The following is a 14276-nucleotide window of genomic DNA, read 5'->3' as shown; positions in this document are numbered from 1 at the left end:
TAAACTATATATATTTTCATAATATGTATTTATGGATTACAAAATCGCTATTTCCTCTTTTTCTCTCTTAAACTTCAAGCTCATGAATCTATAGTTTGCCTACTTTTTTTTAACCTCTTTTATTAAGACTACAAATACCTCTGGGAAGAGGTATTTTTCTTATTCATCTCTGTGTTCCTCCAAATCATTATGCACATACTGTTATCAATTTGTAAAAAATAGATATTCGATGAAGTCTTACTTGTAAAAAGTATAATTATATTGCAATTTTGTATTTTAAACATAAAAAGTCATATAAGTCTATTTTATTATTATTTGAAAGGCACATTTGGTTCAACAACAAAGACTATGACACTGTCTGTAAGTTCTACTCACCCAAGCCATGAACTGTATTATAGTCTATGTCTGTCCCATATACATATGCACCAAAATGAGCAGATGCTATCAGGAGGCCACCTAAAAAAATCACACAATTATGATCTGTTAAGCAGGAAGTCCCAGACTATGCTTTCTCTCCCTACTTAATGTGATCCAGAATTTTACAAATTAGCCACAGGCAGAGTACCCTGTAATGATACTGATCCTGTCCTATTTAGCAAGACACAGAACTGGGGTGCAGATGGGGGAGACAATACCTTTTTTGGTCAAAATAACGAATATTTAGACATTTTTTATCTTATTTTAAGAGGTTTATGACTTGCTTTTTTATTTAAAATGAGTATGTACAGCTGCTTACACAAAGAGTTAAAAATACATAAATTCTGATAATTGGATTTTAATCTCACTAAAGTCAGAGTTTCAAACAACTAAAGGAAACATAATGCATATGTGAGACATTCATTCCTACAAAATGTAATCTATATCCTATTTTAAAATATTGTTACACCTGCAACTAATCAAGTAATTAGCTCTTGGTTTAAACTATTAATTTCTAGGTAACTATTATCAAACATAAAACAATTCATACAATTATTTTTCTGTTTAGTTAAAGTTATGACCAAAGTAAGAATAAATGCCCTAATACAATTTGAGAAGACTACATTTTGACAGATGTTATCAGCTCAAAAAAGAAAAATCCTAATAATGATTTTTTTTCAAGTGAAACTTTAAAAAAAGAGAGAATAATACTATTTTGGAATCCTCGAAGAAAAAAATTAAATTTTTATAATTATATTTTCATTAAGCTTCACATTTTTATTCAAATTAAAATGCTTTTAGTTCTTGTTCAAGTCCTAATTAGCTATAATATAGAAAGTTCTGTCAGTCAAGCTGAAATCAGAAATATAAAAAATATGCACAGACGTGGCAGAGAAAAAAGCTAGGGTTCTTATATCCTTTTGAAATCAATCTTTAAAATTAAGATGGGTAGTGCCTCCAGAGGGTCAAGATCTACAAAGTAATAGTGTTCCTCCCATATCCATTTAAAACACAGTCTGATAACATTACTTAAAAATATTCTGCTCAGGAAAATATTATACCTGACTAATCCCTATTGGAGCCTTTGAAGAAGAAAAGCGGAAGGGATTAAAAGTACGGCAAAACCTATGGCTTCTCACACTAACTGCTGAAAGCATTTGTGTAAGAGGTAAGGCAAAAAGGGGCTCATAATTCTTAGTCTAGAAATGGAGCAGGCCATACTTAGGAAAGGTACTGTATGTGATGACCTGGAATACTCACAAAGTCACTTCACCCAAATCATGAGGAATTACTACAATTCTGCCAATTAAGGCAGATACTCACCTAGAAGAACTAGTTGTCAAGGGGAACAGAAAAGCTTTCCTGTGCTTCCTTAACAGAACCTTATCCATTTGGTTAGAATGAGTTTTGAGAAGACTCAATTTACAGTACACTGCTGAAAGGAGATGAATAATCTGTTAGACTACATCTGTTAGTTAACTCTGTGCCTTTTAAGCTTTTAGTTTTTAAAAATAAAATCATAATAAAATGGTTTCTCTGAACTGGTTACTCTTCATTCACTGCTAATCATCTAGTTCTAGTGGTTCTTTCCTTAACTTGAAGCATTTTTGCATTTAGTTATACCTTGGTTGGAATTTTCTTGGAGGCTTTTTGGTGGAAAAAGAGGCACTTAAAAAGGAGGGTGAAGTGTTGAGAATATAGGTAACATGACTCACCAACTTCTTTTTATGCTATTTGAAATAAAATTACTGCATAATTAGTCTAGAATAGCAACTTGGTGTTTTAATTTCTCATTACAATAACCACTGTAATTTCAATTTCTCAAAACAGTAGCCCCTTTAAGGTTAGGGTAATATCTTACAAGTAAAAAAATAAAATAAGTAGAATTTATTCCATGATAAAGAAACTAATTCAAGATTGGCATTTTTAGAGAGCTAAATGGAAAGCTTTGCTGGGCTTTGCTTTTGCTAAGAGAAAAAGAGAAAAGCTGGTAATACTGCATCTATTTTACCTTAAAAAAAAAAAAAACTACTTAAATAAACTTGCAAAAGAATACTGCTAAAAACAGAAATTCTACTAGACAAAAATCTATAAGACTCAGAAAAAGGGGACTGCAAGAATTATGGGAAAATGGGAAATAGAGAATATTACAAAGATGTATAAAGATCCATTCTCTCACTCTCCAAACTTCTCTTTTCCTCCCCATAGTCTCCTCCCAGGACTGAAAGAGTCAGTTTCCTAACACCTAGAACCCACGCCTCTCTTTTCCAGTGACAAAATTTCTAACAGAGCTATCCTTACACCTAGCAGTCATCTGAAGAGTAGACAAGGCCAAGGATGCTCAATCATAACTAGAAGAACTGACTCATTTGAGAAGAGAGGATGAGAAAGAATCATAGTTATGGATTCAGAGCTCTATGGTACCTTCAGCAATCAGCAGACACTTGCACCAACTATTATAATTATGAATAAAGAATTAACATTTATTATTTTTAAACCCCAATTCCTTAGCTCGCTGCAATCATTGTAAACTATAAATATTTTGAAAATTAGTCAAAGAGAAAGTGAATTCATGGTCAAGTTACTCATCATCACCATTTACTATTAGCTATATGTAACATCTTTCACCAAAAAGGCATCTAAGTTCTTAACAAAATAACAATGATAAACATTACAATTCACTCAATGTCTACCATGTGTCAGGTTAACAACCTAAGAATATTGTATATACTTAATCATCACAATATATTACTATTATCAATTTATACAAATAATGAGCTGCAACTCAGACAAGATTCTTGCTCAAAGTCATCCAGTAATTGGTAAATATATTAAAGCTCACTCTACATGCTCTTTAAAAAAAAAAAAAAAAATACCATACTACCTCCTTTGAGGTCAACACCAATTAGAGTAAGTATATATTGGTTTATATTACATTAACTTATTGCTATCATTTGCATGTGAAACACCCCTAAAGGCCCATATGTTAAAGTCTTGGTCCCAAGGATGGTGCTACTGAGAAGTAGTGTAACTTTTAGGAGGTGAAGCTTAGTGATTTAAAGTCCTTAAATCCTTGAGGGTGTTCTCTGGTGCTAGAACCTAGGCCCCTTCCTCTTCTGCTCCAGGCTGTGAGAAGAGCAGTTTGCTCTGCCATGTGCTCCATGCCATTACCATCCAGCACTTCCACCAGAAGTCTAATAGCAATGGGTTTGTTCAATCATGGAATGAAATCTCTAAAACTATGAGCCAAAATAAATCTTTTTTCTTCATAAGTTAATTATCTCGGGTAGTTTATTATAGTGACAAAAAGCTTACTAACACACTTACCAGTTAAACAAAAGCAAAATTTATCACTAAACAAATTAAATTACATAAGAAAATCTGCATACTCAGTAAAAATTGCATACCATTTACAAGCCTTGTAGCATATCACAGGCAGGGCTTTGCACTCTGTTAGCTATACTCATTCATATCAGATTATATCCTAACTACTGAGAACTAACCCAGTGGCATGTGTCTTCATTTGGATAATTCTTACACAATGTAAGAAAAATTACTAAAACAAGAATTGATGTGTTTGCTAAAATAGAAAGGAAAGTATATTTCTGCAGCTTTTAATGCAATTTTAAACAACAGTAGCAAACTGTCTAAAAGAAAAAGGCATTTAGGCAGGAAAAAGATTTTTACCTTACTCTATATATAATCTTAAGAAAATCACAAGTTAGGAGTAGTTTTTGAAAAATCCATTTGGGAAACTATATAAATTTCAATTATGTTCCTTTAAAATAGAAAACAGATTAGGTAAACTTAACTGTATAAAAAAAAAGTTAAAGAAAGGAAACCAAAGGTAGAAACATCATCAAATATTTTGTGAAAGCTAAGGCTACAGAGGAGGGCACAGAGGTATTTATTATTCTAGTCCTTCAGAAGGTACTACCCATCAATGAGGCAAAAGGCCCAAGAGAGAGGACAAAATGTGCTTAAGAACTCTCTGGTCACAATTTTTGGTTATGATCAATTTCAAAACAAAAGTACCAAAACTGACTTATTTCCTAAAACTATATTCAAACTACAAACACAAGCTATGAAATTATATTTTAGCAGCATCTTTGTAAAGAACCTCTTTTCATTTTATATTAATTCTTCTAGATGAATAGTCAGAGGATATACTAGGGATATAGATATACCATTCACTGTAAGGAGCTGCTCTAAAGCAAACACAGCACATGTCCTTGCTCCTCACTACACTAAAGGCAGTCAAAATCTTGACCACAGTGATATTAGCACACTATAATATACCCAGCTTCACCTATATCAAGAGAAGGAAATTTTACATGCAGTGAAAATTATTTTTTTAACTCTATGGTCTCATCTATGATATATGTCATACTTATTTTGTACATGTATTCATTTCAAAAAATTCTTCACAAACATTTTTAAAGTCCAAGAACAAGATTAAGGATTAATAAAGAGTTTAATATTTGGAAAAAAAGATAAATCAGTCAATTCCTCAGATCATACAAGGGAATAAACTCTAAATGAACCAAAGATATAAAAGAAAAAAATAAAACTACAAAAGTACTAGAGGAAAACAGAGAAATATCCCTGTAATATAAATATAGGGAAAGTGTTTTCATGGTAAATAGCATTTACAAGCAAACTCACAAGTAAATTAGAAGCTGGGAGAAAACATTTGCAACATATATCATGGATAATGGGGTAGGGGCTGGGTGTATGTTGCACTAATGTCTAACAAAGGACCTTTAAAAATAAAGGGCAAGGTCAGGCATGGTAGTGCATGCCTATAATTCCAGTAGTGGAGGCTAAGGCAGAAGGATGGTGAGTTCAAAGCCAACTTCAGCAACTTAGCAAGGCCCTAAGCAACTCAGTGAGACCCTGTCACTAATAAAATACAAAAACGGGCTGGGGATGTGGCTCAGTGGTTATGTACCCCGGGTTCAATTCCCAGTACCAAAAAAAGAAGAATGGCAAAAACAACCCAAAATTCTGTACAAAAAGAGGCAAAAGACATGAAGCCAATTCCCAAAAAAGTAATGCAAATGGCTCTGTAAATGGAAAAGTTGTTAGATTTCTCTCTAATAAAAGAAATAAATTAATGCTACACTAAGATACCATTTTTACCTAACCAGCTGGCAAACCTTCAAGTTTGACAATATATTCAACTGGTGAGACTGTGGGAGAACAAGGACTCTCTTATGTTGTTGACAGGAATCCAGACTGTATAATGGAGAGGAATTTAGCAAGAGCTAACAAAACTACCTAGGCTTCCACTCTTCAACCCAGCAATCTTATGTCTAGGAATTTGTCCGAGCTCCATTAGCTCAACATTGCAAAGGTTATTCATTGAAAACATTAGTTTTAAACAAAACACTAAAAAATACCAACATCCAAGAATAATAAATTATCATAGTACATACATCTATGGAATACAACTATAAAAAAGAATGAAGACAATCTCCATGAACTGACACAAAGTAATTTCCAGGAAATACTGTTAGTGACGAAAGCAAAGTTAGAAACAACATATACAGTATGCTACCTTTTGTGGAAGAAAGCAGAATGAGAAAATGTCCATATATCGGGTTAGCACTAGAAAAAGAAAAAACAGGAAGAATGAACTAGGAAACAATGAAGTTGGAACATGATGGCACACGCCTATGATCCCAGCTATTTACAAAGCTGAGGCAGGAGAATTTCAAGTGTGAGGTCAGCCTCAGCAACTTGGTGAGAACCTGCTCAAAAGAGAAATTTCTGGGAACTGATATATGTAGCTCAGTGGTTTAATCTTCTATACCAAATGTGGTACAAACGAAGTTGGTTACTAATGCGGGATTCAGGGAGCAGGATGGAAGGAATGGATATGAAAGAGATTTGACACTTTTCTGGGTACATTTTATTGTGTAGTTCTGACTTTAAGGAAGTAGAGGGTGGGGATAAAAATCTAAAACTGAAGGCAAACTAGAACAAATGAATGCAAGTGAATTTTAAATGAAGGAGAAAATTAAGCAAGCATAGTATTTGAGTTTGTTGTTCAACAGACAGGGTAGAGAACTGAAAACATATCTTGAACTCCTTTAAGTAAGATTCCCTTTCTTTCTTTTTCTTTCTTTCCTTTTTTTTTTTTTTAGTGACATGAATGAAGCAATTTCAAAACTATTTTAATTACAGAAATGAGCAAAAGAGCAAATGTGTTGATCTTGATAAAAATAAAGGTTCTCAATGTGGAAGAAGGTACACATAAAAAAATGAAATGGGGTAGGCAAAAGAGAAATCCGTGAGGATCAACTGGAATATGATAGTATAAACACAAGTATAAATCACAATTTCTAACACATATCTGTGTGTAGGCGTACATATGTGCACACACTGTGGGGAAGTATATGTGTGTCTTTTTGCATACGCACTTAAATGCATAATATGTTTCCTAGTTTGTCCTCTGAATAGGTCTAGAACTCAGATCTTGGTCTCTAATACCATCTCCTCACTCAAAGAAACAAGTGTTCCTTAGAGAAATGACTTGATACTAAGGTCAGAATGGCCATAATATAAGCCAAAAATTAATAAAGGGCTTCAAAGGAGGAGGAAAAAAATTAGAAACATATGAACATGTTACAAGCATTCAATGTGAAAAGGCTAGGCAAATATGGGACAATTTGAACAACAACAAAATAATTAAGGACTGCCATGTATTATAGACCACCAGAGGCAAACAAACAAACAAAAAAAAGGTGTGGGGAACCTATTCGTTCACATTATTAATAGGTAAGTAAATAGAAAAGAAGAAAGGGTTGCTGCTTACAGCAGAATAATGAGAGTTGACTAGTGGCTATAGAAGGATTGGTGGAGCTGAAGGAGTGCTGGTTCATCCCTTTGCAACCATCAGAGCACAGACTGTTTTGACAAGAATCATATCAACAGACACCAAACCGACAACCTTATAGATGTGTGAGGACATTTTCATAAGGAGAACAGTTACAGGGTCTTAATGTGTCTCCCTACAGATTGCTTATTAACTTCAAGGGGAAAAAAATCATAATCATCATGCAGTGGAAAAAACAAACACCATACTGATCAAAATTAACATTACTAATGAGAGACAGAAAGCCATCATGTATATACCCTGAGGAGGACACAAACCACTGATGTAGTAATCCCACTGGGAATGTATAACCTGAATCTAATCATGAAGAAGCATCAATCAACTCAAAATGAGGAATGTTCTAGAGGAAAATAACCAAGGGAGGAGGAATACCATTCTTCAAAGGTGTGAATTTATAATAATACAAAAAGAAAGGCTTGAAGGATTGAGGACATAGCTCAATGTTAAAGCATTTGTCTAGCATGTACAAGGCCGTGGATCCATTCCCACACCACAAAAAAACAACAACAACAAAAAAGTCTAGCTATGTTCCAAATCAAAGAGATAAAAGAAATATTGATGATAAAATACAATACCTGATTCTAGACTGGAAAAGGAAAAAAGGTTGCCCTAAGAAACATTCTTAGATGAACTGACAAAAGTGGAAAATGAATGTTATTGTATTAATACTATATTTAATAGTATCAAAAACAATGGTGGTTATGTAAGTAAATATATTATTTATTCTTAAGAAATACAACTTAAAGTATGTGGTGAGGAAGAATGTGTCATACGCAATTTTGAAATGATGCAGAAAAAATATTCTGTATATATACATAAATAGAACAAGTGATAAAGCAAAAGAGATTGAATGTTAACAATGACTTAAGCTGGGTTAGAATATGTGAGGATTCTTTGTTCCACTCTTATTCTTGTGACCTTTCTAAATATATATATATATATGTATATTGTAATGTTGAGGGTAGAATACAGGGAGACAATGGCAGACTAGAAGAGAATTCACTAGCAAATTAATTCAGCAACAACAAAAAACATTAAAAATCTTTTTGTTTATTTTGGTAGTGTGGACTAAACCCACAGGAGCTTTGCCACTAAGCTACATCCCCAGTCTTTTTTATTTTTATTCTGAGACACAGTTTTGCTAGGTTGCCAAGACTGGCCTTGAACTTACAATCCCACTGACTCAACCTCCTGAGTCACTGGGATTACAGGTATGCACCAGCACACCTAGTCAAAAATCTTCCCATCAGCTAGAATATCTTGACCAGATACTATTTCTAATACATATGGTCACACTCCTTAAGTTGGTATATAATAAGAACTGACTGGGAACCTAATGCACAAAGAGGCAAGTCTATGGTAGTGGTTCAGAGAATGAGTTCTAGAATCGGAGTGCTTGAGTTTGAATCCTGTCAAACTTACACACTGTATAACCTTGGCCAAGTCATTTAATCTATCTGTGCCATAAATTCCTGAAAAAGACTTTTAAAGTGTCTCCATGTTTTTGTAAGAAGTAAAACATTAACATTAGAGTGCAGGGCATCATACATACCTGACACATATACTATTCAACAATGTTAACTTTGCATCATCACCACTCACATGGAAAACTGGCTACGTGGAGAGACTCCAACTACAAACTGAACCACAATGGGGTAAGCCAGACAAAATTAAATACGAGTACTCCCTGGGTATAGGCAACATCAATCAAAAACAATCTGAAGCAAGAAAAACCCTTCCGAGTCAGATGAAGTACACACTTAGTTTTAGGACTTCCACACAAAATTAATTAGAGGTACCCTAATCAAGTACAGGCAGAACCCAGGTCATCGGCATAGCAGCCAGTCTCTAGTCTGCTGATATTTAATCACTTTTGTATTCACATTTATAAATTCTTCAAAACCAAATCAAAGACAAAATTCATTAACTATTTTTCTCCAACCAAATATATGGTTCTCACCAGGCACGGTGGCGCACACCTGTAATCCCAGCAGCTTGGAAGACTGAAGCAGGAGGATCATGAGTTCAAAGACAGCCTCAGCAAAAGCAAGACACTAAGCAACTCAGTGAGACCGAATCTCTAAATCAAATACAAAATAGGGCTGGGCACAAATCTCTGGTACCCAAAACAAAAAAACAAAACAAAAAAACCAAATATATGGTTCTCTTTTAGAACATGAACTTTTTTTTTTTTATTGTGTCATTCAAGTCTTTTTTCCTCCAAGAGCTTTCCTGTTTTTAAAGGAAAAAAAGAAAAAGACTGTCTTTGTACAACATAAGGTAGTACAAATTTTCTGCTGTAAAAAAATTAGATAATGCTCCCCCCTTCTAGTGGCTTACTTGGAATAAAGCCCATAAAATTCTATCAGCACCATCTTTGAAGTAGCAAAGGTATTAAATACTATTACAAATATAAAGTTGTCTTTTACCTACTACCCAATGAAAAAGTATTATTCTGTCCATTTAATCTCTCATCAAAAATATTACTATGACCTTTACTACTACAAACAAGCAGTATCTCTACATTAGCTTAACATTTAAATAAAAATACCTGTTCCAACAAATGGATCAAAGACAATATCATTTTCTTTCACTTTTCCATGGTTTGCCATGATGAATGATAAACCAGCATCCATGCTTGTATTTCCAATAAAGTGTCTCTTTTTGACACTATATGACTCAATTAGCTCTCTCTGTCCATCTGCAATCTAAATCAGAGATATTTTTCAAATTAGTAAAACTATAGAGAAGAGATTTAAGATTTAAGATAATCACAAAAAACCACAGCATCCTGTTGATGAGAACTTTCCACTTAACTACTACTCTAAATTCATTCTTTTAAAATAATGTTTTTGAGGTAGTTCTGGACAAATATCTTTCCCTTTACTATGTCTTTTCAAACTAAATATGAATTGAATTTGAACATAATTATTCCAAGAATTGGTGCTGATAAGCTTTCCCGATTTCTTTTTCTCCTAAATAACAATAATCTATATAACATGAGTCTCAGTTTCCACTTACCCACGTACAGCCCCAGGGAAGTGAGCTGAAGTGTTCTAAGTAATCCATTTTTCTTAAGAATTAAGGCCTGGATTTAAGAGTTCCATAAATGAGATCCACAACTATTACAGTACTCTGCCTTCCTTCTATATTAGTAAAAAAGCAGTTGTTCAAATTTTCTGGTAAATTTTGTTTTAATGTCACTAGGTACACCACTGTCATCCTAGGTCACAAATCTAATAAGCCTCTTGAACCTCAGAAATCTCTGGAGAAATGCATTGCATTTTTTTGTATAAAGGCATTACCTTTTTTTTTTTTTTTTTTTTGGTGGAGTGGAGATCAAATTCAAGTCCTTATGCATGCTAAACAAGTCACACTGCCACTGACCTATAACCCCAACCCATATTCAGCTTTTAAAAGAAACAAAATAAGATAGGCAGAAAGAATACTTGCTTACCCATCTACCAAAATAAATATTATATGGATTCTCAGGGATGCAATTAGGGTCCAAACCATAATCCTCCAAAATAGAGAATATATGTTGTGGTTTCTTTAAGTTCACTTTTCCTTCAAAGGGCAGAAATTCAAGTGCCTAAAAAATATAAGCAACTATAATGTTCTATAAAATTTTCCAAGGGAAAATAGTACTTAACTAATAATATCTACCATGTAAGTCTGATGTCAGCAATTAAATAAGATAAAATGTGAAAATCCTTAGCAAAATTGTGGTACAAAACAAACAAAACACTTGACATTAGCTGTTCCTATATATCAACAATGACTAGATTAGATTAATACTCTAGGGGTTTTATTTTGCTAAATTCACTTACATCTATTCGTTTGACTTTTTCTTCTTGTGTCAATGTTTTATTAAATGTGTGAATCTTTATTTTATACGTAGAGTCTGAATGCAGAAATGGAACCTAAAATAAGCAGATAATTTTTTAAGACATTAGTAATACAAAATGTATATATATGCTTATATAAAAATCACATTTCACTACTCACCATCTTCTCCACAGGGTAATTTTTAAGAGAATTATACAGCTCCTCAGGAGATCTTCCATGACCCCATAGTTCAAATATAGACCTAGGGAATAAATGATTGGTACTAACCTCAGTAAAGAATTTAGTTCACACAGTAATATTTAAGTTATTTTACTAGTTCTTTACACTCACTCTTTAACAATTATTGTCTGTGTGTTCTAAGCTACAAACAACAAATACATGTTCTGGAAACAAATATAGCATAAGTCCAAATCACACAAAAAAGCTGAACCTAATAGAGTTGGGTGGAAGTTTAATATAATTTAGGATTTGTCCAAGTTTTCATCTTTTTATATGCTAGGATTGAACCCAGGGCTTTGCGCATGTTAGCATTGACTCTACCAACTGAACTACATCCCTGGCACCCCATCATTTTATTTTTATGCTAGATCAAATGATGCAGTAAAATCATTTAAGATATTTTGGTCAAATGAATGAGAAGTTGCAGAAAATCCAAGTTTTCCCAATGTCTTCTCCATAAAACAAAAAGGACTATATACAAATGTTGCTATTAGCATTTGGCTATGATTTGGTAATATCTATTAACAAAGCTACTCAAAATGTTAAGATTTAACAATGTAGGTTTGCTACAGTTTTTATCTTATTTTGTGTGATCAATATAGTCTAAGCTAAAAATAAATAATTAAAACCCATTTTCAATCACTTTTCTACTATAGAAAATTCTGAATTTAAGTTAGTTTTTTGGGGTTTTTTTGGTACCGGGGATTGAACTCAGGGGCACTCAACAATGAACCACACCTTCAGTCCTGTTTTGTATTTTATTTAAAGACAAGGTCTCAGCGAATTGCTTAGTGCCTTGCTTTTGCTGAGGCTGGCTTTGAACTCCCAATCCTCCTAAGAACCGCTGGGATTACAGGCATGCACCACTGCACCTGGCTTAAGTTAGTTTTGAATTTATGCTTATAAGTCTATTTTCATTCTGCTATGAGATTGTAAATACTATCCTTTAAAAATGAATTCCTCCTTTTCATTCTATTGAATTTATACAGAAAAAAACTCTATTCTTACTACTCTTACTTAATAATCTCTTTAATATTTACTTCAGCCATGCAAACTGTAGAAGAAATAAACTGAAAAAGTATTAAGTAATATTATTTAATACTACAATTATTAATTTTACCAATCATCAAATATAAGCATCAGATGATATCAGTTTTAAAAGAAGTGCACAAATTCTTAGTACTCAGGTATTTGTTTTAAATTGAATAAGCCTCATATTTGGAATTCAAACACTTCAGCCAAAAATTTTGAGATCATCAGGTAAAATAATAAGTTATTCAAAGAGTATTTTTTAGTTATGTTCTCATTTTTGAGTCATTTTTATTTAATAAACAAGATTCACTAACAAATTTCAGCTTAAGGGATTAGACGTTTAGGGCTGCAGGTAGTTCTCAACAGGAGGAAGTTCACTAAATAAGGGGTTATAGCCAATTCAATGACAACAGAAATTACATATCACACTATGAAGCATTGCTAACGATGTTAATAAAATGATATATGAATAATCTTAATTGCATTGCATTAATAAACATAATTTCTAAGAGAAAGGTTTTCAACAACCTGTCAAAATATTCAAGAAAAAAAACAACTGAGAAAAACTAAAAAGTGTCAATAAAAAAATACTTTTAAAGAAAAAATGCAAGAAAAGGAAAGAGTAGATGTCAATGATAAAATCTAGAAACTCAGGATAATTTATTAATTTATACCAATATACTTCATTAATTTATATCAATATATGATCATTAAACTGCTTTTTCTTTAACAAAGAAAACAGTAAAACATGTTTCAGGGCAGTCCCCACATTTTGTTACATTACACTTTACCAGTCTGCTCAATCCAACTAAAAATCACCTGTATGAAAAGCATTTTTTGGCCAGGAGTGTTGGTGCATGCCTATAATCCCAGCTATTCGGAGAGGCTGAGGCAGGAGGATCAAGGATGTAGATGTAGCTGAGTGATAGAGACCTCTGGGTTCAATCTCCAAATACAGGGGAGAAAAAAAAAATCACTTTTTGAAATTTTAATACTCTGGTTATACTTAAATGTGGCATCTATCCTACATAAGAATGTAGCATTTATACCCCATACTATACTCCCAGTTAATACAGCACTTTAAAGAAAAATGGTTCTAAGCAAGAGTTTCTACATTTCTCCATTGAGAATCTTCCAACTTTTAATTTCAGCAGGTAATTCTGTTCCCACACCGCCACCCAGTGGTAAATGCATGTTAACTACAAGATAAACCAAGCTCCTGCCACAACCAGTCCTACTTTCTACCAAAATAGAAGACGGCAGTTAAGTATGGGGTACACTCATGCAGGATAACATGGTAAGTTTTTCTTACTTGGCACACACTGTCCGTTTCATTAAGTTTCTTGCAATATCTTCAGAGGGAAGACTAAGAATCCAAAATGGTGACTGAAATAAATAATAACACGCAAGTTATTTCTAAGTAGCTACCAACACCTGGTTCGCTTTTATTCAAGAAGTCAACAGGAGAAATTTCTATTTGCTGCTTTCACTTAATACCTGATCTGACTCTATAGAAAAATGATCCAATGAATGAAATATCAAATTAAACTTAAACCTATTTAACTTTAAGATTAATTTTGTATTTGCCTTAATGTAGCTTGACTAAAAGAAACAATGCACATTATACTACAGAATACAGTCTTGGATATTTTTATCTTTGCTTATCATTTCTTATAGTACAGCTATTTTATTTTTAACTTATAAGTAATGTATTTCTTAATACTAAATGATCTCTTTTTCTAAGTAGCTATGGTTATCTGAGAGGTAGATGAGCGCCCTGTGAAAAAACTATGATAGATAATCATGGGGAACATTATTATTACCACTAAGTTGTACTGTTTTATTATATTGTCTAGGA

The 14276-nt window shown here is 33.1% G+C and overlaps 1 protein-coding gene across 3 annotated transcripts in view; it reads right to left on the bottom strand.

Moving 5' to 3' along the window:
- TRMT11 (tRNA methyltransferase 11 homolog) overlaps positions 1-14276 on the bottom strand; it is a 51614-nt gene that overhangs the window by 26923 nt on the left and 10415 nt on the right. For 2 of the 3 annotated variants that reach the window (XM_081295589.1, XM_081295590.1), the window contains exons 3-8: positions 13731-13804; positions 11327-11408; positions 11149-11241; positions 10776-10910; positions 9870-10026; positions 376-456 (exon numbers count right to left, since the gene is read on the bottom strand). In XM_081295589.1, coding sequence (XP_081151715.1) covers positions 376-456; positions 9870-10026; positions 10776-10910; positions 11149-11241; positions 11327-11408; positions 13731-13804 — 622 coding nt within the window. Of the gene's footprint in view, positions 1-375; positions 457-9869; positions 10027-10775; positions 10911-11148; positions 11242-11326; positions 11409-13237; positions 13269-13730; positions 13805-14276 lie in introns of those variants that run through there. The other variant, XM_081295591.1, reaches the window with a different exon arrangement.

The sequence above is a fragment of the Spermophilus citellus genome, assembly GCF_964194105.1.
Source record: "Spermophilus citellus genome assembly, chromosome: 5".
NCBI classification, from domain to species: domain Eukaryota; kingdom Metazoa; phylum Chordata; class Mammalia; order Rodentia; family Sciuridae; genus Spermophilus; species Spermophilus citellus.
Note: the sequence above shows the minus strand (reverse complement) of the source record. Positions and strands in the feature narration are given on the sequence as shown.